The 25,559-nt window shown below is 41.3% G+C and overlaps 2 protein-coding genes and 1 long non-coding RNA gene across 4 annotated transcripts; 2 read left to right on the top strand and 1 right to left on the bottom strand.

Annotated features, from left to right (window-relative positions):
• The first annotated feature begins 263 nt into the window (after positions 1-263).
• Positions 264-2,120, top strand: dlx5a (distal-less homeobox 5a). The gene is made up of 3 exons (XM_032581812.1): positions 264-814; positions 1,181-1,365; positions 1,562-2,120. The coding sequence occupies exons 1-3, from the start codon at positions 454-456 to the stop codon at positions 1,874-1,876; spliced, it is 861 nt and encodes a 286-aa protein (XP_032437703.1). The 5' UTR covers positions 264-453; the 3' UTR covers positions 1,877-2,120.
• Positions 2,121-3,890: 1,770 nt separating this feature from the next.
• Positions 3,891-21,659, top strand: LOC116731764 (uncharacterized). 2 transcript variants are annotated; one of them, XR_004341625.1, is made up of 2 exons: positions 3,891-4,171; positions 20,050-21,659. It is a non-coding gene; the product is annotated as an uncharacterized LOC116731764 (long non-coding RNA). The 2 variants fall into 2 exon arrangements; XR_004341624.1 differs by lacking the exon at positions 3,891-4,171 and adding an exon at positions 4,819-5,611.
• dlx6a (distal-less homeobox 6a) lies at positions 5,949-9,424 on the bottom strand. Its single transcript, XM_032581598.1, has 3 exons — positions 8,367-9,424; positions 7,492-7,685; positions 5,949-6,799 (listed from the first exon to the last, which is right to left on the bottom strand). Exons 1-3 carry the CDS (start codon positions 8,671-8,673, stop codon positions 6,560-6,562), a joined length of 741 nt encoding a protein of 246 aa, XP_032437489.1. The 5' UTR covers positions 8,674-9,424; the 3' UTR covers positions 5,949-6,559.
• Positions 21,660-25,559: the final 3,900 nt, after the last annotated feature.

Raw genomic sequence — 25,559 nt, 5'->3', positions numbered from 1 at the left:
ATTATGTTAAATGTAAAAAATAAAATCCTTACGTTTTGCAGCACTGACATTAGATGCTTTTTAAAAAAAGATAATAATAAGTGACTACCTTAATTTCACACCTTGAATGATATTATATAAATACGAACTACATATCCCCAGTGGTTCCCCCCTTCGCAAGAAAGCTGGCGGAGTGAACTGGGTGTAGCTGTGTCTGTGTGTGCCTTGGCCAATGGAACCAGATCCTCCCTGCAGTGCGTAAGAGCGCGATTCAGGATTTAACCAAGTCTTTGCTGCGCGCCTGGCTGCAGTCTTCACCAGAGCACCGACGGCCTGAGAGTCTCCTGACGCAATGAGAGTGTAATCTCCACCCCGCTTTGGACCCAGACTATATATATATTTTTAATATTTTTGTTACAAAAAAAACGACAACGACAACAACAAAACCCCCGCGCGTTTTCCATCCTTCGAACGATGACCGGAGTTTTCGATCGGAGGATCCCGAGTGTGAAGCCCACCGATTTCCAGAGCTCCTTCCAACTCTCCAGCATGCACCATCCGTCTCAGGAATCCCCCACGCTGCCCGAGTCCTCGGCCACGGATTCTGGATACTACAGCCCCGCTGCTGGAGTCCCTCACGGCTACTGTTCTCCCAGTTCGTCGTCGTCGTACGGGAAGCCCCTGAACGCCTATCAGTACCAGTACCCCGGTGTAAACGGATCTGCTGGGAATTACACGACAAAATCCTACAGTGATTACAGCTCGTACACGACCCCCGCCTACCACCAGTATGCCGGGACTTATAGCAGAGTTCAAGCCCAACCGAGTCCACAAGGTACGGGCCTACATTTTATATATATATATATATAGATATATATATATATCTATATATATATATATATAGATATATATATATGTTTTATTTTACTTGCGTAAAAGCGGATTGGAATTACCAAAGAAAATTCTATTAAATGTTTTTTTTTTTTTTTCTAAATGTGCAGGAAGGAATTTAAAATAAAATAACTGAATTATTTGTTTTGCAACGATTCAAAGGCAATCTAGATACGGATGTGAAACATGTTATTTATTTATTTATTTATTTATTTTTGAAGTTATTGATATGTTTCTTTCAAATTGTTGCAAATTTGTGGCAAATTTACACAGTCGTTTTTGTTTCGATTCATTTTATTTTTACTATCAGAAAAAGACATAAGCGAGCCCGAGGTGAGGATGGTGAACGGGAAGCCGAAGAAAGTGAGGAAACCCCGGACCATTTACTCCAGCTTCCAGCTGGCCGCCCTACAGAGGAGGTTCCAGAACACGCAGTATCTGGCGCTGCCGGAGAGAGCCGAGCTCGCTGCCTCCCTTGGACTCACGCAAACACAGGTGGGATTTAGCTGCTTTATATTTTTAAGAAAAAAAAAATGGTCTTCTGTAAAAATAAAAAGAAAAAAGTTTTACTCACTGTGCACTTTTATGCATTGTGCGTAAAAAAAGAAAGAAAGAAAAAAAAAAGATATAACCGGAAAAACTCCACAGTATTATTTGCTAACACGCCTTTCATTTCAAATTCAATATTCAGGTCAAAATCTGGTTCCAGAACCGAAGATCGAAGATGAAAAAGATCATGAAAAACGGCGAGCTTCCCCCAGAGCACAGCCCGAGCTCCAGCGACCCCATGGCCTGCAACTCGCCGCAGTCCCCGGCCGTGTGGGACGCGCAGGGCCCCTCCAGGTCTCACAGCTTACAGCCGCAGAGCATCAACGCGGCGGCATCTAACTTTCTGGACAACACGTCGAATTGGTACTCCGCAGCCGGCAGCTCCATGGCCCCCCACCTTCAGACCCCGAACTCGATACAGCACTCGTTGGCTCTCGGAGCTGGGACGTTATATTGAAAAGAGGAAAGAAAAACAAACAAACAAACAAAAAAAGAAACAAAAGAACCCTTCCTGTTGTTTTTTTATTTTTTATTATTATTTTTTCTATTTTTATTTCCTTTCATGGGACTCGTGTTCACATTTCAGAGGAATATGCAATGTATTTCATGGCAGTCATAGAGGAAACGTGTAAAATGTGTAAATGTGTGCATGTAATTTATTGCATTTTGGAAGAATATTAAACGTTTAAATGGACAATGGAGCTTCGAACCCTCACGCCTCCCTTCAGTATCTCTTCTTCCCTCCAGCCTGAAATATTCCATGTGAAATGAAATAGGAAAAACAAACAAACAAACAAAACGCGCCACGAAGACAAATAGAAACGTTGTGCGCCTTGGGCGACATGTCGGCTTAACTCTCTGCTGTATCAAACAAATATTAGAATTCACTCATTTCAGTCGATTTCTTTTGTTCCGTTGCTTATGTAGCTTTGTTGACTTAAAAGTGCATTCATTGTGACTGTAAACAAACAAACAAAAAAAATTAGACGCTATCTCTTATGTATCTAACCGATTTCTCTGGATGAGGGCGATTTATTCCTCGATTAGGCTGCACATTTCGGACAAGTCAGAAAATCATCGTTACGGATTGATCGTGGATGACGCACGCAACTGTTGTTTCTGACGGGTTTTCGCAGCAGCGAACTGCAGTGATTTCTGCGGCTTTTAATCTCCCCATGACACTTCACACTGCATGACTTGTAATGAATGTGGTTAATTATAGATCATTTGAATTATTTTTATACTATTATTATTTCATTATTATTATTATAGATTATAACAGCTGAAAATGATTTTAGTATTTATTATTATTATTATTATTATTATTATTATTATTATTATTATTATTATTATTAATAAAAAGTTTCCTTGTTCATATTGTGTGTCAGCGTAGAGGCTGAGTGGGGCTCTTTAAGTTATTTCCAGCGCCCGTGTTTTAAAGAAAGTGCCCGCTCGTCGCTGCAGACCGTCTGCAGCCGCTCTCGCTTTGTGCTCCCCTACAATTATACTCGCTTTGAATGGCAGAGAGGAGGCGAGGGGAGAAGGGGGCGGCAACGGAGATCTGAGACAATCCGCATTCCTGTGGGGGTAGAGCGGCTCCAGCGCTCCGCCACTCCCGCGGACTCAGCCCACCTTCCGGGGGGAGGGAAAAGAAAAAGAAAAAAAGAAGAAGAAGAAGGAGAAGGGGGAAAAAAGCGAATGAAAAAGAGAAAGATGCTAGATTTGTTTTATTAACGGCGAGGTTAGCAAACGTAGGAACGGACGGGAAGCGCTGAGAGCGTAATTGAATTTCAGGGGACATGTGCTCGAGGGCCACATGAGTGAGTTTGCGCAGGTGGAACGCGCTGCAATATGCGCGCACAATACTGCGTCTGACCAGCGTTGACCTACGCATGTTCCACCTGACACACAATCCTCCTGCCGACTGCGGCCTGCATGCACGCACATGCACTCTGACGCGAAGTGCTGCAGACAGACAATGCTTCCCTTAGTCTAAAGCCCCGCGGTGTCTTTCTGTTGCCCTTATTTCTGCTGCAGGTCAAATAAAGCGTCGCCAACAAACATCCATAGCGGGTCACTCCAGCAAATTTAAACCTCACACACATTGTACGTTTTTTTTTTTGTGACAAATCTCATGTGCGCGGCTGTTTCTTTCCAAACACAAACACACACACACACACACACGCACACACACACACACACCTCAAACGCGTAAACTAGAGGTGCCATTACATCGAGAGAGCTCCCCCGTTTATTTTCAACCGAACATTTTCCACTCAGCCAGACCCCCACCCAGCCCTCCAACTCCCCCTCGCCCCACCACCAGTTTTTGCAAATCGAGCCTAAATAATGACAGTTAAGCTTTACTGGACAGCTTCAACTGTAACACTCCACAATAATTATTCTGCAGGATTAGGGGGGGGGGGGGGGGGGGTGTGGGGGGGGGGGTCCTCCATTATCATAATCTGGACATTGACAATTACCTATAATTTGCAAAGATGCGCTTGGTTCTTGATTGCAGAGAGGGCTCTCTCTTTTTTTTTTTTTTTCGAGCTCGCCATCACTAAACAGTGACAGTAATAACAGCTAATTTTGCAGGCAATATATATAAGAGCTTACCAGGGTGTGCAAACACACTTTCCCACCTGGATTTTGCTTATTCAACCAGCAGCAGCGAAGCTGCGCAGCGCGGGAGCCTTTTTTTTTTTTTTTTTACCTTTTGGTGGTGGACGGAAAGCGGAAGAAGAGGAAGGTAAGCGTGAATCTTCCTGCAGATTCCCTGACCAACCTCAGTTCTCTTGACTTTGAAGAACCGTAACAGTGACCCATAGCTGCAATGTGTGTGTGGGGGGGGGAGAGGGGGGAGGATATAAACTCGGAAATATTAGTTCGTTTCCTTCCTTGCATTTTAGAGGGCCTATTTGGGTTGCGCGTACCTTTACGAGGCGACATCGAGGTGGAAATGTTCAGCTTTTTAGTCGTTGAGATTTGTGCTGATATCAACTGCTGCCGGAGCTCCAGACGCATGTGACACATGACTGCAACCACACCCCCATCGACTGCACCCTCATCCCTCCAACCCTCCATCATCCACCTCTATCTATCTATCTATCTATCTATCTATCTATCTATCTATCTATCTATCTATCTATCTATCTATCTATCTATCTATCTATCTATCTATCTATCTATCTATCTATCTATCTATCTATCTATCTATCTATCTATCTATCTATCTATCTATCTATCTATCTATCTATCTATCTATCTATCTATCTATCTATCTATCTATCTATCTATCTATCTATCTATCTATCTATCTATCTATCTATCTATCTATCTATCTATCTATCTATCTATCTATCTATCTATCTATCTATCTATCTATCTATCTATCTATCTATCTATCTATCTATCAGAGACATCATGCCATGCACCCGTTTCTGCAGAAACTGATTTTTTTTCCTTCTTTTTTTTGCATTCCTCTCAATGTGCCAATAATTCTCTTTATGAGCTGTGTTGATGTTTACTCGACCGCAGCTACTGGCTCCCTGCAGCCCGGTTGCACATAGAGCCCCCCACGTACCCCACCGTGGGGGGCCCCCCGTGCAGGTAAAAAGAACCAGAATGAGCGCCAGTGAGACATCCGCGACTTTGACAGCTGCATGGAGCCTCTTTCTTTTTCTTTTTTTTTTTCCTAGAGTCGTAATTTCAGATAATATCCCGAGCCGTGCGCCTTCTCCTCTCTCTGACAATTTGTATATGAATAACCGAATAATTTCCCCCCCTTTTGTTCCATCCGCTGCTACCTCAAATCCAAATAAAGATGGCTTTTTAGTATTAAAAGTGGTAGAAAATTACAGGTAATTATCTTTGACGGTAAAAACGCTGTAATCAGCGGGGCTACATCAAAAATTACCCTAATTATGCCTGCATTTATGAGAATGGAGGGGTGGAAAAAAAAAAGAGGAGAAAAAAAAAAAAGGCTCACTTGGATAAAAACCCACAAATTGTCCCAAATATCTCCTTCATATTGAACGCCGCTGCAGCTGGCTGCTTTGTTCAAGCATCGATCCCTGTGGAGCTTGGCATTTTAGGACGGAGGGAAGGGAGAAAACATTTTGTCAATACTTCTAATAATTGAGGGTGAAGCGACGAGATGAGCTGGACCTGGAGCAAATGTCTTTCGGGGGTAAGTTAATTTCCTCTGGCGTTGAGTGAGTGCATTTGATTTTTTTTTTTTTTTTTTTATATACTGGCGTTTCTCCGTCACCCCACTGAGTTCATCTAAAATGTTTGATGAAATGTTTTTTTTTTTCTTTTTTCTTCTCCTTATCTTTTTCACTGAGCACCGTGCTATAAACTTGTATGCGCCAGTGTGATGCGCTGATGTGATGTTGGCCCAATATGAAAACCACGAAAAAGGCCTGAGATGAATACATGTTTTTTTTTTTTTGTTTTTGTTTTTTTTCTCTCTCTCTCTCTCTCTCTCTCTCTCTCGTTGGTGGAAATCATGCAAACAGCAGGCGTCTTGTTTTGAGTCACGGTTTTACTCATTCTGACAAAACATAAAAAGTGTATGTACAACTAAAGTCGCAGAATATATTTACAGACACTTTTGCTTGGTTTTGCATGTTGGGAAAATAAAAATGAAATGCAGTCAGAGGGGTGTTGTTATCATGGCAAAAGAAAAAATAAAATTCTGTGAGTGATGGTGCACCGATACGGTCAGCAGTCTTTGCCTCCTCCAATGTTTCTTCCCCCCCTCCCTCCCCCAACTTCCCCTCCCTGCCACAAAAAAAAAAAAAAAAAAAAAAAGATGTCACAAATGTCACTGGCAATATTTGGTATATTCAGATGTAGACATGAATGAAAAGCATGACAAGAACGTGCCAACTCAACAGCCATGTACGCTTGAAAAAACAATAAGTCCCCTTTAGTTTGTGTCCCTGCACCGAGGCTTGGCTGGTTTAATCCTCCAGCAGAGGAGCAGCACCCTCTCGCTCCCCTCCAGCGTCCAAATTGTAGGCTACGTTGCGGGAAAAAAAAGTACTGCACGGCGAGGAGATCCCGCAGAAAAGGGCCTCCATGCAGACTGCCTTTGCTGACCCCCCGCCCCCTCCGTTTGGCCCTCGCCAGTCTATCTCTGCATCGAATCTTGATGTGGAGACGAGTACCAGTGAGAGTAGCCGGGCATGTAGCTGTTGGCCGGCATGTTCACTCCTTTGGAAGAGGCCGAAACGTCCCAGATCGGAGGGATGGTTGGGGAGCGCGGGGATAAGGACATGGATCCCGGGATGGGGTCGCTCTCGTGCGGGTTGCTGCCTTGCTTCAGCAGCTTCTTGAACTTCGACCTCTTGTTTTGGAACCAGATCTTTACCTGCGGGACGAGAGGAAATCGTTTTATTGAGCCAGCATTGCAAGTTGTCAGCAGTGGATTTTTGGTTTAGTCTGTATGGCTTTCTGCCCAGGGCAGCCAGTCAGGTGGGGCGCCACAGATGAAATTTCTATCTGTTATGAATTGGCTAAATTGTGTTAGAGTTTTTTTTTTTTTTGGAGGACTCATTGTTTGAGTTGACCATCTCTTGCTCTAAGTGTTCCTAATCTGCACTATAGCTCAACCGAATCCTTCTGCATTGAAAATAATCTTAGATTAATGTAACATCATGTGCAAAGATAGCGGTTGCATTGGTTTGTTGGCATAAGAACAACCTTAGAATGAAACAAGAATGATGGACGATAATGTCAAACCATTTTTTAAAGAATGCTTTCTTTTTGTTGTTATATATATATATATATATATATATATATATATATATATATATATATATATATATATATATATATATATGTAATTATATATATATATATATATATATATATATATATATATATATATATATATATATATATATATATATATATATATATATATATAAATATTATTTATTTATTTTTTGCTTTTTCGTCTTTTCAATCAAAGCAGAGTGGTGTTGTGTGTTTGCGCGTGGGGCAGCGGAAGAGCAGGCCGTCAAAGCAAGATGACAATAAATGCAGAAATATGCGTCCTACCTGCGTTTGCGTCAGTCCCAGAGAGGCCGCCAGCTCGGCGCGCTCAGGCAAGGCGAGGTACTGGGTTTGCTGGAATCGGTGGTTTAGTGCTTGGAGCTGCAAGCTGGAGTAGATCGTCCGCGGCTTGCGTATCTTCTTCCCCTTCCCGTTAAATCGAATCTCCCCGTTTTCAATCACTGTCGTCTTCTGCTGCTCTGCAACAAAAACAAGCAATGCGATTAGTCCAAAAAAAGAAAAGAAAGAAAAACAAAGCCACACAGCGAGAGTAGAATCATGTGCTGGATTTTCTGTTAAAAATAATGGTAATAAAAAAAAAAAAATCAGAAGCAGTGCAAAAAGAAATCGAGAAATTGCTGCTGATAAAACATCCACATCTCTCTCTCTCTCTCTTTCTCTGGCTTTCCGCTGCAGCCAACAATCCTCATGTGCTGTCATATTTAGGATATTGCTGGTAATGACATGTCAATTAAATGCTAATTACAACATTCGAGGCGTGCAGGCTGCCTAATTTTCACGAGTAGTTGGTGAGGATTGCGTGGTCGAGATGATCACACCCAGGGCATTAAATCAGAGGTTTTATGGAGGGGAGTGCTGAAAAAACACACACAAATAAGCAACAAAGAAGCGGGCGAACAAGGCTGCTCCTTGGATTTATCCGGTGCGTTTTTACGCACGGCTTAGAAGAAGGCTTAGAAGAAGCCGTGCGAAAGAAGAAGAAGAAGAAGAAGAAGAAGAAAAAAGATAGCTCCAGGCGTTGGATCGTCGGAGGTAAAAAAAAAAAAAAAAAAAAGGTTCGATCCGGGTTGCTAAAGCTTTAAACAGGTACGCCGCTAATTGCAATTAGATGGACAAGGCTGGAGGAGGGGGTCTCTTACCTGCGCCGTCTAACCGCGTCTGTCCTCCCGCGTTGTTGTGATAGGACGGCAGGTACGGGCTGTGGTGTGAATGGCTCACGTATGGGTAAGGTAGCGACCGGTTGTAGGTGTTGGTCCCGGGGTACGCGGTGCTGTCGTGCTGGTGGTGAGAGTGCGATCCGGAGTGGAGGCAGTGCAGCGGGTAGTGGCCGCCGGCCATCGACGGGGAGCTCTGCTGCGAGTGCGACTGCTGCCCAAACTCCATGAACGCGGACTTGGACGAGTCCTGAGCCTCCAGACCGTCAGCCATCGTTGTCATGGTCATCATCGAATTTTCTGCCTTGAGAGCACTCACCCCCCCCACCCCCTCCTCTCTCAAGACCAAATCGCTTTTTCGCTCTCTCGCTGTGCTGTTGTCTCTTCCTCCCCCCTTTCTCCTATTAACACCCCAAATTTCCCGATGCCGTCTTTATCCCCCCCCCCCTCATCCGCCCTCCTCTCTTGTCCTGCGGTATTCTCACTCAAAGTGGCGGAAGGTAGACATAAGTTAAGGGAGAGATTTTAAGGTGGATTCTGTTAAAATTGAGCCCTCGCTCGCAGACTTGATGCAGACACTACAAGTAAAATGGTTTGTCTCCAAAGGGCAGCGCCTCCCGATTGGTCATCCAGCCCAACGTCATCAGTTCTCTGCGCTTTTACGGAGACTTGAGCTGGAGTTAACCCACGTTACCAGCTCCCACCACAAATGCGGGGGGAGAAAAAACAATATGCGGTGGGGAAAGACGCCTAATTCCTACAGACAAGCGTAGAAAACAGCTCCGGTGGATGAGCAGAGGCGATTTTTTCCCTTTCTTTCTTCCTTCCTTCCTTCTCTCTGTCTTTCTCTTTGGCGTCGTAGCTGGAAATTACGCACGCCGCGTAACACTGAGCGCACTTTAATTAAGTCAGATGAGGTAGCAGAATGTATGTATCCATCTCAGTTAGGTCACCCCTAATCAAGGCACTAATTGGATACTAGAAAGTATCGCCTTATTGTAGGACTGCTGGTGGAGGAAAAAAAAAAACAAACAAACTCATGGACACCTCGCGAGAATATTTTTAAATAAATGCTTTTAAGGGAAAATGCACTTTTTAAATGCATTGTTTTCTAAAAGATTATATATATGTAAATAAATAAATAATAATAATAATAATAATAATTATTATTATTATTATCAGTAGTAGTAGTAGTAGTAATATTAATATTGTAATAAAGCGTGTTACATTTTTCTCATTTTTCTCTTTAGTTGTTAATTAAAGATTAACATCTATTATTATTATTATTATTATTATTATTGCTTTTTGTTTCTTTTTATTGTACGCCAGTCAGTTTGCTTTGATGTTGTAAAATGAGCGGTCCTCTCTTCACCCCCCCCCCCCCCCCCCAGCCGCCCCTCACCCTCCCAAAGTTACATATATTATAGCAGGAGCTACTGACCATATGATTAAAGATCCCTCAAATGATTCAAAATGCAGCACGTGTGACACATCAAACAACAATATGCCCAAGGTACAATAGGTTATTTTTGAAAAAGGGAAGGCTGGATACCCAGATAAACTGACAGTGTCTTTTATCCCAGTTGGATCATGAGGCCCGGTAGGGTCCTCAATATATGTAAATTATACACTTTGCGTCTCAGAGCTGTGGTGTTCGATTAAAAAAAAAAAAACTAAACAAAACAAAACCAAAAAAAGAAACACACACACACAAAATACGCGAGAATACAGATGTTATTTCCCTCTGAAGTGCTGTAGTGTGCAATAAAAACAAATAAAAAAAATCTTTTTCTTTTTTTTTTTTACTTTTACCACTTTCAGCATTTTTTGCTGCGTTTATGATTTCCCCAGAAGAAGAAGAAGAAGAAGAAGAAGAAGAAGAAGAACAAGGGGAAAAAAAAGGCGATGAAAAAATAATTACGCCAGCAATCAAGTTACAGCGAAAACCTATTTGATTAGCGGGCCACACTTTACTCAAATTGCAGCTATAAAATTAAGAACAATTCGCCTGTAATGATTATGGACTTGGATTTATTTTGGGGAGGGTGGAATAAAAGTGGATATAGCATAAATTATCCCCTAATTATACGCCAGTGTGGCCTCAATTATCCTCTTATCAAAAATGGCTGTCTAAATGCAGCGTTTAGTTTCAATTTTCTCCCTTTTTTTCCCCCTCCTCCTGAAACAAGAACTTGGTACCTTGCTATTATCGTCATTCTACGGACGTTATTTACTTTGTGGGATTTAAAAAGTGCGCAAGCCAGCCGGATAATCATTTTTCGCCGAGCGCAGGTTACCCAGAAAGGAGCGCGCAGGCGACCAGGAGAGCAGAAGACACACAGACGGATTTGGTTTTGCTGTTTTCTCTTCAAACGTCTTTTACATTGATTTCCTTTTTCTTTCTTTCTTTTTTTAATCCAGCGACTCACGGGAGCTGCAGGTAAGACCTTCCTTTGGGTGCTTTACGCCCCTCCTTCTTAACCTATAACTACGCTGATAAATTATTTGATCGCGTTTGACAATCCGGGCTTTCACAGCCACATTGGCCTTGTAGAAGTCTGCACGCCTCGGTCACCCCTCAGTGATCTAACACAGGGGCCACCCCCCCACCCCACCCCCCCCCCCACCCAGCTAGCTTCCCCCTCAGTGCCCGTGTTCCACTTGGACACGCAGGAGAAACCAGATCCTCCAGCCTTTCTAATCGCCCATTGAGTGCTACTATAAAGACATACATGCTTTGCAGAGACGTCGCTCGCTTCCCTGTGGGTTTAAAAAAAAAAAAAAAAAACCCAAAAAACCAAAAAAAAAAAACCGCGGGGTTCGATGATTATACGGAACATCCTCGTTTCATTTGGAAATTTTTTTATTTTCTTTTTCGTGCTGTCGTGCTCACCAGGCGGGATTATGACATTGCTGGGTAACCGTGGGAGATTTTTGTTTCTTGTGCAACACCGAGATTAAGGTGTAAGTGTAAGGACCATGATGTTTGCTTTAACATCAATGACACATCCCAGCCGAGCCGCTGCAGTCAGTGTGCAAGACGTTGGCACGACTGCTGACAACCTCAAATCTTAGTTTGCATGGCAATCCATTAATGACAATAAATGGTCAACTTTAGTTTATTATTATTATTATTATTATTATAGAAGTCCTAATAAATGCACATAAAAGAAGAACATTTTAAAAATAAATGCACAGTTGTTGCTTTTTAACTCAGAAAGTCAGGCTTGTATCCAGGTGCGGCTCCACAATGTTTTCAAATGGGCTGGTGGGGGGCGGGGGGCAGGAGCGTGGGGGGGTGGGGGGGGGGGCGGTAATGATCAGCGACACACTAAAACTGAAAGCCACTGATTCTGAATTTTATGGATTTTTATTTATGTGGGTGGCCATTACACCACTGGCCTTGCAGGAGATTATTATTATTATTATTATTATTATTATTATTATTATTATTATTATTTTTTTTTTTTAAAGCCACACATTTAGGCTCATAAATACTGGCAACAATGTGAGGTAAATATAAATAGCTCTCTGAAATGTGCACTTGAACATACTTTATTAATATTAAAATTTTTTTAAAGAATTGTAAAAACACATACATACACACACACATATGTATATATATATATATATATATATATATATATATATATATATATATATATATATATATATATATATATATATATATATATATATATATATATATATACATATACAGTATATAAGGCTCAGTGCCATAGCCAGGCCTCCCTCCCGCTCCCTTGGTGGCGCCACTGCATCCCATCAGTCCGCGCTTCACCTGTCGTTCCCTGCCTCCCTCTTTCACCCATCCTAATGATCCTGCATTATAACAGTTCACAGCCTCATCCACCGGAGAGACATTATTTCATATTTTGCAACGTCAAAGTGTCAATCACAAAATCAGCCGCTGTAGACCTAAAAATCACTCGGTTCCTAAGTAGATGATTGACCTTCAGAACAATCAATGCCCGCGGTGGTTTGACAGAAGTGGTCTTCATATCCAGCTGTCTTCTGCACACGCTGATGAATGACTCTCTGAAAAAAAACCCAGAAAAAATACAAAATAAAAAAAAAAAAATCACTTTTGGTATCCCACTGCTGGGGCCGGATCAGGCCCCGGGATTTCCCCGACTCCCACTGTCTGCACACGGGACGCGTGAAAACTGAGAGCATTTACATTTAAGACTGAAACCTGCCTGACGACGCGCTGTTTCGGGGGGGGGGGGGGGGGGGGGGGGGGGGGGGGGGGGGGGGGGGGGGGGGGTTTATGGGACAGGCAGCTTAAAATGTCAGCATGGATGCAGTGATTTATAGAAAGGCTTTAAACGAGACAGATTTATGTATACGTTCAGTAAAAAAAAAAAAACACAAATCCTTTGCTCCTTTTTGAATGCATCTTGCCACATGTGTTATTCGTATCTGAAAGTTAACACATGGAACCAGCAGGGGACAGGGCTCAAAACTGGAACAAGCCGCCGCGCGTTTGCGGTCACCGTGACAGCAATTGAGTGGGGACCAAACTCCCCGGATTCCCTGGGACCGGGGACGGACCTAAACAACGCGTCCTCTTCTCCGTCACAGCGCAAAGCCACAGGCGTCGACATGGTCCCCATCTCTGGCCAGAGAAGGGCGGGAAGAGGCTCGAACGCACACCGCAACACAGCTGTGACCATAATGTGGGTCACGGTCGGAGCCGGCCCAAGGCATTAGCGAACAAAGCTGCTTTATCGACCCCCAGATATCCAGCTGTCCAATCTTACAATCTGTTCTGTGATTTATCATGAATGCTGATGCTAATTGTAGGATTATTTGTTTTTCATTAAAAAAAAAAAAGTTATCAGGAGCGTTCAAGAATAATGTTATTATTATTATAAAAAAAACAATGTAGTCCTGATTTAAAGGTACTACCCCGACTTCTGCTTCAGGTAATGTTTGTCACCCACACCACGTCATGGCCAGTTCTGATTGCTTGTCTAATATTTTGTAAAACATAACTTATTCAAGATAAAAAATAAAATAAAAATAATAAAAAAAAAACTTCACTCTAAAATCAGCCCCCAATGTGCACGTGAATCTGGTGACATCATGAAAGGCACGAGGGAAATGTTCAAGTTCTTTTAGTTCAGCCACTTATACTTTTCCAACATGTTTTAATCAGATTTCTCCTCCCGCCCGAGGTGTTGACTCGTGTCCTTTAGTGTCAAACGTGATGTCATCCAACACATACGAACAAATAAAAAAAAAAAATGTTTAAACGTTCCTAAAAAAAAAAAAAACATTTAGCAAAAATACTGATATGAAAGCTCATGTGTTATTACACAGCTGTGCTGTACTGCCAAACACACTGGCATATTTGTTCGGAAAGCATTTGTAATGCTGCTATTTTAATCGAGTCTGCTTCGTGTGTTTGTGTTTGTCTTTATGAGCAGTTTAGCAGTAAACTCTTTAATAAAGTGTGTAAACTTGAATTGGGACCTCAAATCAAATTCTCCTTAGCCCCCTCCACCCCACCCCACCCCACCCCACCTCCCATGCCATCTTTAGCACTCGGATCAATCTGACCAGACTGGGATGACCCCCCCCCCCCCCCCCCATCCCTTAAAACACCGCGAAAACATCATCGCCGACCCGTGCACAAATGACAGCCTTTCCTCTCCTTTACGCGCGTAAATTATGCGGGGCGCACTAATGCAAATCCACTTACAGCAAGCTTTGATGTGTTTTGCTAAAGCGTGCTGCTACACCGAGGAGAATTAGTGTGGTTTGGTCATAAAGCAAAGCCATGCAGCGCACCCACGGCGGACGGCTGTTTACCATAAGTTTTGCATCATAAATAATGCGCCCCTGGCATTATCTCGCGAGCAAATGGCAAAATTGGCATATGCGTGGCCCCAGGTGCAGGCGCGAGAGGAGAGGGGCCTTCAGGTGGACCCAGCGTAGCGTGCGCGAAGACGAGCTGCAAATGACCACAAAATAAGCAGCGGGGCCTGCACCCCCTGAGTCTTCCCAGCCTCTCATAGACTAATGGATTTAATTTGGCGCGGCTGAAGCTGAGCTGGTCTCACTCAGGGTAGACCACGCTCTAATTAAGGCTGTTGGTTTCACTTGTCGCCTGATTCCGTCGTTTGCATGGGAGGGGAGTTGGCGAGGGAGGTGCTGGGGGGGCGCCATTGGGACCACCTCTATACATTTTTTGCCGGCCATTATTATTACTCTTATTGCCAGCGCATTATATGTAAACATACATATTTCTTTCGTTCGAACTCTGATGTCTTGCTGTAGATGATTTTTTTTTTTTAAAACACGAGTTTCTTAAAACATACATGTACAATAGGAAAGTTTGAATGAGTTGCCAATATTTATTTATTTATTTGCTTTAAAAAAAAAAAAAAAAAAAAAAGTAACCATTCATTTGTGAAATTCTGTTCGGGATTTAAAAAAAAAAATTATTTTATTATTATTTTTTATGGCTTTCAGATCTGATCTTCCCTTTGACAGATTTTCTATATCGCACGACGGGATCCGCCGCCTCGCCGCTCACTTTCTTTCACCTTTCTTATGGTGTTTTAATTACACACAGCATTCATCTTTTGCTTCCAAAATGTTGACAGGAAAAGAAAAATTGGAAAATAAGCGAAAAACAAGTTTTTGTTGTTTTTTTGTTTGTTTTTTTTTTTAAATCAAAGAAGTCATTAACGCAACCTGTATATCGACCGTCATTTATAATTTTACATTAAATAGTTTTGTACGACCACGACATGCAGAACCCAGGCCTGAAATTTCTATTATGGTTGTTCACCGAGTCATAAACAAAAGGCTCCGCATGCAGGAAGCTGATGTGAGTTTTATGCTGCATGGTGACAAATAAGACCAGTGCAGGCCGGCGGTGCAGCGCGGTCCTCCCTCCACCCCCCCCTCCTCTCGACTTAATACGCGACATTATTAGGTCTGACAGCACAGTGGTCGGTCTTGAAGGAGAGGATTTGGTCGCTGGATGACAGACAGGAAGGCCAGCAATCATGGGCTTCTTTTTTTTTTTTTTTTTTTTTTTTATCAGAATGTACTGTTCGATGCCGTTTATCCCTGATGATAGAAAATTGCTCTGTTGCCAGGACGCTGCCGCCGAGATAGAGGGCAGGAGCAACATTTCCATTTTTCAGATTGAAAAGCCATTGAAATGAATTAGTAAGAAAAAAAAAAAAAAGACAAAAAAAAGGGCAGGAAAATGAGTAAGAATCTCCTGGTAAACAAAAGGGGAGCAAACAAAGATACCATTTTTCCCTTTTGCCAAGAATCCAACCTCCTCATTTTTTTCTTTCTCTCTTCTTCGTTTGTCTCCCCCCCCCGCTCTCTTTGCTCTGCTGCAGCAGAATGAAGGTTTTTTTTGTTGTTTTTTTTTACTTCAACAGTTGCAAATCACATGGTTGGCTTCTAATGTAGTCCAAGGCCCGAGCCTACTTCAAAGCCAATCATTTATTTCCCAACCTCCCGGAATAATTAGAGCGCCTTTTCATCTGACAGAGAGAGAGAAGGAGGAACAGAGAGAGAGAGAGAAAGAGGGAGAGAGAATGAGGGATAGATAGGCAGAAAGAGAGAGAAAGAGAAAGGCAGAAATTAGAAAAATAATACTTGACAACAAGGAGCATTAAGCGAACTCGTGAAATGTTTAACCATTAAGAGCAAATGAACAGTGACCTGACACAGCAGGGGAAACCAATTGTTTTATTCGCTTTACGTAGTGAGGATCAGCATATTGTTAAAGTGTCGGAAATGTGAAATATGTCCTAATTCTAAAATATTTACCAAATAAGCTGATATAACTCACTATGTTTATCACTTCTTTATTTTTTCTTTCAATTATTATAATTATAACTATTATTATAATGACTATTGATTGCAGCAGTACAAGTAGGAGTAGTATTTCTATTATGTTAAAATGTATTTAAATATACTGTAATTAGTAATACCAATGCAGCAGCAATAATAATAATAATAATAATAATAATAATAATAATAATAATAATAATAATGATGATGACAAAATAAAAAATACATATAAAAGACAATTAAACCATTAATTAATGAATAAACCGAGTAATTAATTAGTTAATATGACTGAATTCATTAATTATTATTAACTAATAATTATAGCTGTTAACTAATAACAGCTATAATAATGACGTTCTTTTGAATAATAATAATAATAATAATAATAATAATAATAATAATAATAATAATAATAATAATAATAATATGAAGTGGAATTCTCAAAAAATAAAACCATGAAAATAAACAAATGACTTTTTTAAATGTGGAATTTTTTCCAAAGAAACGAATAAACCCATACATAAACAACAGTAATGATATTAAGCTTTTAATATGCACATTTTAACTTCCTACCACCTACAATAACAATAAAAAATAAAATCACGATCAACATCATCATCATCATCATCATCACTTCTGATTTTCTGAACCTTTAGTTAGTATATTTTTTTTCCTGCATTCCAGCATCATATCAGCCTCATTTATCAGTGAGTGTTACTCATCAGCATCTTGCGCCGCATGGCCTGCCAGCACCTCCATGCTGGGTGCTGGTTACTGTCCAGCAGGTGGTTTTAAAAAAAGCGTCTGAGGGCGCCACATATGACATGGAGCCTGATAGATGGAGAAATGTCACCTGAAACCCGGGTTACAGTGAAACCTCTCGGAGAGGAAATGATAAATTGTAGACTACCTCCAAATAGCTGTCACTGAAGCGGCAATATGATGCAATCTATGGCATTGTTACACCGCTGTCATGGACTATGAATGAAAGAGCAGGTTTTTTAATAAAAAAAAAAGAGAAAAGAGCGTATCGGCTGCTGTTTCTATGAATAGCATAATGTATTCCTTAACATTTTTTATTTTGAGTATGACAGGCCTTTGAGGTCTAATCCAAACATTAGCTTACTGCCTCAGAGGCCTTCAGTTAAGAACAAAATAACTAAATCCACCTTGAAGCATTTAAAATGAAATTTGAAAACAACAACAACAAAAAAAACGCACAAAAAACAAAACAAGATTTTTTTCTGACCAAAGTGAACAAAGCATGCATCCTCTAGGAGTTGTACAAACCAGTGTGTTGCTCCAACACACACAATCAATGTCCTCACTGGAGGAAATGGTGCGCACACACACACACACACACACACACACACACACACACAATAGCCACGACGTTACCCCGCAAAAAAGTGGAAGAGCCTGAAATTTAAGAGCTCAGTGTGAAGCGAAGTGGAAAGAAAGCAGAGAGAAAAGGAGTCGCACCTGGTGAAACGCCGTGTGGAAAAAGGGAGGCTGCCTCGTTCTCAGATGCTGCTGAGGTTCTCATGAGTTTGTGCGTGGCAGGGGTTGGTCAGGTGATACGCAAGTTGCACCTTTGTCTGCTGCTGCCGCTGCTGCACCTTGAGGCACTCCCACTGGTAAGTAAAGGCCGAGATCAGGCTAAGATGCGCTCTCACGCTCAGAGAAATTCTGCTTTTGTCACGGCCATTTAATGCATCTCTCTGTGGAGAACAACCACGTTAGACAGAGAGAAACAGACATCAGAAATGATCTGTTCCAACAAAAATATCACTTTAAATAAAAAACCTCGAGATAAAATTCTGACTTTAAATTTTTTGTAAAAAATAAATAAATTAAAGAAAAAGAAAAATCACAAATTCTAGTCCTGATGCTGGTGGTTTTAATATATTCAGAAATTCAGCTCCTGTTGTTGCTGACTTACATTATTCTCTTTTTTAATTACGCCCTAAAACACAAAAGACAAAACTAACATGACAAAAAAAAAAAAAACAAAACAAAAAAGCCCCAAAAAGGCAAAATTGTACCGTAACTCTCACAATAAAGTGTTGATATTAAAAAGGTTAACTTTCTTTAAAATATTCGGACTCAAGTAGCTTTGTTCTTGCAGCGAAATTTGCGACCACATCATTATGACTTAAGTTTCTTAAACTTAAACAGCAAAAAGTAAGTTTAGACAAGAGTCGGTGATCTGGACACTAGGGAGATCCATATCCAACCTCATAATATTATAGTTATTAATTTGTTGCCTGCAGATACCTTTCATTCAGCCCCAAACTGTTGGATCACAATCTTTGAAGAGACTCTCTCTCTATCTTTTTTAGTTTTTATTTTTAGAACTTTGTCCATTTCAGTGAAGCGAAAGTAGCCAATTATTGTCATCACTGCCCTTGAAAATGCATTATACCTCAGCTGAGGACCCTCTCAATCAAAGAGGATGAATGGCCATTTAACAGATGACCCCTAACCTTAATCCACCGCGAGAGTCAGAACCAACAGGGAGAAACATTTGGCTTCATGTTGCAAACTTTCTTGCTGCTGACAAACCGTGTTGGGCGACATTACAGCAGATTGTTGAAAAGTCCAAAATTCTTCATATCAGCTCGATACTTTTTAATCTGACCCAGGAAGAAAAATCGTAATTTTTTTTGTTTGTTTTTGGTTATTTCCTGGCAGCATAGACAAACACTTTGGTGGGTCTGGTTACCATACGGTATCAGGGGCGGATTTGTTGTGGAAAAGGGGCAGATGGGGTGATCCCCATTTGATTCAATGATAATATTATTTTTTGTGAATAATATTGAAAAGATCGGTTATATTTGTTGCTCAATTGTCCCTCTTAAGGAAATTCTACTTAGTTTAGATACCAGCTTAGGTAGTAAAATTGAAACAGAAATCTCAGAAATCTGTCCGGATGAATAATTGTTCATTGACGCTCACATCAATCATTTGTTGGATTTGTTTTCATTTCATTTCAACAGCGGTTTTTCCTTTGCAACCAGAATTAAATGTGTGTAATCCTTCTCCTCTTCTTTAATTCATGGCCTGATTTGAAAAGACTTGACTTAGCTGCATTACACTTTGTAATGAACGCAGGCTCTCTCTCCCATCTCGGATTCTTTAGAATGGATCTGTTGCACCCGTTGCTGTTTGCTGTATGCTGGGTAATTGCCTATTTATATTTCATGCCTTTCATTATCTCATTCTGGTCTTTATGATAATAAGTCCGATTCAGAAATGCTGTCAAATTTTCTCATGCATCTTTGGAACCAGATTCAAAATGTCATCAGCCTTCACACCTCTCTCTCTCTCTCCCTCTCTCGATATTTTTAATCTTCTATAAACGGCTCTGAACGAAAGGTGTTTCCAAATCTTTAACAATAGGCTTTTTTTTGTCTTTTTGGTATTATGACTGTAATTGCTTTGCTTCTACCTTTTTTTTTTTTTGTGAAACTGTTTTAGTTCATGTTCACGCCTCTATCTTAATCAGGACTCCTTGCAACATCTCAATAGGACGTCCCAGGATAAATAATTGCGTTATCATTACTATTATTGTTAAAATGCCTAAAACATCGATGGGGTAGACTATTAATTTCATCGAAATTATGTTAGTCACTTTTTGCATGTGAATGCAATCAACAAATGAAGGATTAATTGAACTTTTTTTTTTGGTGAAAACAGAAATGATTGCGCGTACTTTGAGTAATTCTGCCTCTTTTTTGTCTCCCTTTTTCCCCTTTCTATTGACTCTCCCTGGCTTTTCCATCACTTTCTCCCCCAACTCCGAGTCTGCGTCCAGCTTCTGGTCTCCATCCTGTTCCCTCTTCCCCTCTTCTCCATCTCCCTCTTCATATCCACTCCACATCAACTCTAACCTCCACCCCCCCCATATCTCTCGCCATTTTTCCCTTCCTTCCCTCACCCCTTTCTCACCCCCCCATAGGTACGCCTCCATCCACTCTTGGCAGCCACATCTCTTCCTAACTGCCCCCTCCTCCTCCGCCTGCCTGGCTCGCCCACCCCTCTCCCTGGTTGGTTTCCACAGCTGTGGTGAGTGAGGGGCAGATGACCGGAGAATTGGCCCCTGGGAGAGCGCTGAGCCATCCTGGTGCTATTAGGCTCGTGGCTAATAATAGGTGTTTCAGACCAGGGGAAGATCAATCAGGGGGAATCATGGGGAATGTTCAGAGCAGCGCTTTTTACACATCGGCCCAGATGGATGAAATTACACTTGTCAGTTTTTAGTTGCATTACTCCCAAATTGGTTGTCTACTCTTTTTTTTTTCTCTTCCTCTCTCCCTCACTCTCCCTCTCCTCTCCTTTCTCTCTCTTTGCCCCCCATTCATGTGTCAGTGGCCTGCTAAAAGGATTCGCCGGTGAAATCCCTGTCATTTTTGTCTTTTGCCTGTTTAGCCCTCAGCCGGCAACAACTCCATCGCCTTGCATGTATGCACTTAGAAAACATCAACTCACGTCTTAGGGGCTCGGCCAATTTCCATGTTAAAGCCAGAGTCTGCCGCTGACATTCCGCGTGCGTTCTGCATGCATAATAAAGCCATTTGATGTTGTCACTGTCAAACACCCAGAGGACAATCACAGAAAGTAGCAGATGAAGAGAAAAATTGATTTGCGCCAATGTTAACCGTTTCTTAAACAAGGAGTTGCTTCATGTCTTGATAAATAGAGGATTCAAAGTGAGGCGAGGCATTTACGCTGATGATGGACTTTCATTTGAGGTGTTTAAAACCAATTGTAAACATTGTTTATTTAGAGTCTAAAACCAGCAGCAGAATGCACATTTACCCTCAAACGCTTATCATGAAAATGATTACAAATGTTCATATATTTTGTATCAGGCCACCTAATGAAATGTTATATTGCAATTTTCCTTTGTTGTATCTCTGTTCTTTCTAATATCTTTTTAATATGTTGTCTTCTAACTTGCAATGGATGGCCTTGATCTGACTAATTCCTCTTGCTATTTAACAACATTTAGCAACTATTTGCATTTTTTTTTTTACACGGTTTGTTTTTCCCCACTGTAAATATCTTTAATACATTTGGAAATGTCTTTTGAGTAATATGAGAAAGTCCACAAAATATTGTTTTGTCTACATTCAGCACTGTTGTTTTAGAATGGGAGATACCTGAGGAAAACAAAATAAAAAGGTTTGTGAGTGTAAAATGAAGCTTTGCAGTCATGAAACCGTTCCAATGTTAATGTTTACAAAAAAAAAAAAAAAATTGCACTTAAAGGAAATTGATCTTTGAGTCAAACGCATAAATCATGTTTTAAGTGCGCAGAAATAATCCGTGTTGTAATGGTGTAATTAAAGCTGCAATTTGCAAATGAAACATTCAGACTGTATCTCACTGCTTGAAACAAAATAAAATGAACTTTTAATCATACACCGCTGTCGTTCATTTTATTTTTATTTTTTTTATATTAATCACCTCAATTTGCCACGGCAATTATAAAAGGCTGGATCCAACATAAGCCCCTCGGCGTAACTGAGGACTAAACTAATGTAGGAACAGCTTTGTGCTTAGATGTACGCACAAAACTAGGATTCTGTTTTACCTGCAAAAGTGGAGCCATAGGTGTGGTAATCAAAAGCCCACAGCATTTTACGTAATTGGGCCGCAAGCTCGTAGTGAGGTGAGAGGTGTTAGCGCAACAGCCAGCCGCACAGCGTATCATCGAAACCTACGAGCAACCCGGTGTGTTAGATGTTATCGAGCACGGCGTGCCTGTCGAAAAGGTGACAACGAAAGGCTGAGAGGGATCATTTTGAGGCAGCCACACAACAGCTATTTGTGTCACTGGTTTCCCCGTCCTAACTAGGCGCTGACAGCATGAAATCTTTAGCATTTTGCAAAGCTTTCCTTTCAACTTGTCCACACATTTGCTGTTTTATTTTCGATGTGGCTACCAGCTAAGGCTTTGGCACCAAGACATATAAAGACATTGAACCACTTGCTTGTGTCAAACCATACCTTGTAACACAAGCCCCTATGACAATCAGAGCATTACACTGGCAAAACAAACTGTTGGAATTTAACCAATAAAACTGGCTTAAGAATCTACATTTATCTTTTTAGGGGGGATTTTAATCAGTATTTATGTAAGTTTCACCGACAGAACAGAGTTAAATAACGTTTTTATGCATTTGATTTGTCTTCTAATATAATTAAAAGATCTAAACATTACAGTAGTAGTTAAGGTAACTTGCATTACCTCTGCTGCTAAGCTAGTTGAGCTGAATAATAACTTTCTAAGCTATTATGACAAGGTCCTAATCTTCTATGGCATTTAAAATGTGTCCTTCACTGGCAATGTCAAAGATAAGAAGTAAAATGGCTACCATGTTTGACCTTACTATCTGCATTAGCACCATCTGTAGCTAAAGACGAACACTAACTTTTTCAACCTATTTTAATGAGATTATTTGAAAAACTTTGTCCTGACAACTACTTCTGTTGTTCAATGACAATGATCGTTTCTGGGATGAGAAACTCGGTTTGAATTTAGGTTTACTAAGCCAACAAAAAGCTAGATTTAAAATGTTTACAGTTATTTTCACAAGGTTAAGCTTTTCCATGAAAACCACAGCTAAAATGAATTGCTCTTTAGAGGTTACTGCCTCGTTATAACGAAGGTAAACTTGCTAGCAGGTTTGACTTTAGCATTAGCAGTGTTGCTATGAGCTAATTAGCGCCGGATGCAAAACTATGTTCTTCTTCTAAATTCCTATGTTTTCATTACACACTAACAGATGAGAATAAAGCCTGTCTGAACCAGCATGATCAGCGAAATCATAATCAAAGTGTTCCAAAATATAATTGCTAATTGAGATTTTAACCAATATTGCACGTTACATTTTCAAACGTTCAATGATCGAATATTAAAAGTTCGATCATTTTAATATTTGATACCCTGCGAAGTTCTTTTATACAGTGCACAACATGACAGCCACAATAGAAGATTTTAAAGAAGCTGAACTCAAAAGCTCGCTAGGAAGACATTTCCACCCTTCCCCTCTGGAAATCAATGCAACCCTCCAGATGTTGGGGTCCTGTTGGTCCACGGCGCAGCCCAGAGCAGAGATGTTCCTGAGTGTCTGATTGCACAAGGAGACGACTGGAAACAGAAAGCCTTCTTTGACTGAAAGCCCGGTGACCATGGGGGAGGGAACTGAGGCCTCTGTGTGTGTGTGTGTGTGTGTGGGGGGGGGGGGGGGGGGGGGGGGGGGGAGAGAGAAAGGGAGAGAGTCTCCTTAGCAACAGGAAGAAAATTATTGACATCCTGACTTCACAGCAAAACTCGTCTCAGGGCTTCTGCTGGATATTCACATGAGGCAAGAATGAGAGAGAGAGAGAGAGAGAGGGGGAAAAAAATGTTCAAAAGCTGACATAAAGCGAAACACTCCCTGCTTGTCTTCTATTTATATTGAAATGAGTTTTCCACTCTCCTCTGCTTGTGTGTGGTGAATACAGAGAATCCTAATGTATGTATTTTGCTCATTTTACTGTGTCTGGCATTTCCGCGCCTCTCCTCTCTGACTCTGTGTTTGCCTCCCGCTGCGGTAAACACAACACGGCCTATGATAGCACATGCATTTCAGAGAGCTCAAAACACTGACGAGGAGCCGAAACATCCCTCCCCACCCCTCCACCGCCGGCACCCCCTTCTCTCCCTCTGCCTCCGTCAGTCCTCTCCCTCACTTCCAGCCAAGGTATTCAGCTTCCATGATTGCAAACATGCATAATGACAGCGTCTCCCGGGGGCCAGCGGAGATACCCCACTGATGCTGAGAGACTCTATCCTGTCGTCACATGGCAGGAAATTTGTCGGCAGTGCGCGCCGGAGCCTGGAGAGCTTTGGCAAGGGAAAACCAGAAGCCAGGCTGTCTTTTTTTAAAAAAAAAAAAATTATTATTAATTTATTTTTTTTGTTAATAAAAATGAAGTGCAAATTATGCTCGGGCTTGTTGGAACAGCTTGCTGCTTCCTCCCATTACGAGGCCAGGGCGAGCGCCATGGAAGCATAAGCGTGAATACATTATAAAGTAATGAGGAAACATCCAGGAGAGGGTCATGGGGGGCGTCAAGCGGCTCCAGGGGCCTTCCGAAGAGCTTTCAGCGTGCTCCGCCATGGATTAGTCATTCATGTTTGAAGAGCAGGCGAGAGGTGCAGTTCAACAATGTTAGACATAGCAACAGTTGCTAAGAGTCGCAGCGAGCGAAGCGCATTCAGGGAGTACAGCGGTGGCTAACCAGGAGTATAGGTGAATAGGGATAGAGCAATTGTGTGTATCAACGCTGATGAGGGTGACATTTCCATCAATGCTGCTTGATGTTTTTGAAACGGGACTCGAAATCTTGGAAGAGCAAAGACGGTAAACCAGTCAAACCAAATCAGGAACAGAGAAAAGTCATGTGTTTGGGATAGCTGATCTTTCTGTGACAAGTTAGCCAAATCCCACTGTCCACTCCAACTTCACAAAAGAAGGAGTTGTCCTGTCAGTTGTCATCAGTTTCTTGAATATCAGCGGATGCCACATCAGTAGGCCTCCAGATGTTTTATAGCTAAGAAATCTGCATTTTTAAAAAAAATTATTCTCGCAAATGGTGAACAATAATATTTCCAGAGGTAATACATCAGAATACATCAAACATTGCAGCGGTGTTTTGTTTTTTGTTGTTGTGACAGCAAAATACCACTTGCATAATATACTCAATTTGAAATACAATTTTATTTTCCCTTTCCTAGTGAAAAGGACCGACCGATGTCAAATGAAGTCTTACCTGAGAGAAGTCAAGTGAAGCCGATCCCACCATCTTCTTTAAACTAAACAAGATTGGCATCCAAAAATTTGTACTGGTTTTGTGCAGCAACGATTTTCGATTGTGCTGTTAAAGATATTAATAAATGTTTCTAGAGGTCATCAAAGGTCAACCAGTCCCACCCCACATTTACAAATCAAATTTGGTGTCAATCGACTGTGATGCTAACATCTTAGCTGCACGATATTAACTGATATCAATTTGGCTTCATTTGTTAATGTGGATGAGGTAGAAGGTTGGAGGGGAGTAGAGGCGCTTGATCTCTGGTGACCTCTGGAAGCTTCTTTTTTTAAATCTTAAAAACGACAACGGCACAAATGAAAGTTTTCACTGCACAAACCAACACAAAAGTAGCACAGTTGTCTGACAATTCGTTATACTTTTAAGTGCTTCAATGCTGCATCAGAATTTACAACAGAGATCCACTGCTTCAGAAAGATGTTAGCTGCTAGCTTCATGATT

The sequence above is a fragment of the Xiphophorus hellerii genome, chromosome 13 (assembly GCF_003331165.1).
Source record: "Xiphophorus hellerii strain 12219 chromosome 13, Xiphophorus_hellerii-4.1, whole genome shotgun sequence".
NCBI lineage: Eukaryota > Metazoa > Chordata > Actinopteri > Cyprinodontiformes > Poeciliidae > Xiphophorus > Xiphophorus hellerii.
Note: the sequence above shows the minus strand (reverse complement) of the source record. Positions and strands in the feature narration are given on the sequence as shown.

Bases quoted from the DNA above. Each gene is read 5' to 3' on its own strand.
- dlx5a (XM_032581812.1), top strand. From the start codon at position 454: ATGACCGGAGTTTTCGATCGGAGGATCCCGAGTGTGAAGCCCACCGAT. The intron at 815-1,180 runs GTACGGGCCTAC...TTTTACTATCAG, and splicing joins AGCCCAACCGAGTCCACAAG to AAAAAGACATAAGCGAGCCC. The intron at 1,366-1,561 runs GTGGGATTTAGC...TTCAATATTCAG, and splicing joins TTGGACTCACGCAAACACAG to GTCAAAATCTGGTTCCAGAA.
- dlx6a (XM_032581598.1), bottom strand. From the start codon at position 8,673: ATGATGACCATGACAACGATGGCTGACGGTCTGGAGGCTCAGGACTCG. The intron at 7,686-8,366 runs GTAAGAGACCCC...TTTTTGTTGCAG, and splicing joins GACGCGGTTAGACGGCGCAG to AGCAGCAGAAGACGACAGTG. The intron at 6,800-7,491 runs GTAGGACGCATA...CTCGTCCCGCAG, and splicing joins TGGGACTGACGCAAACGCAG to GTAAAGATCTGGTTCCAAAA.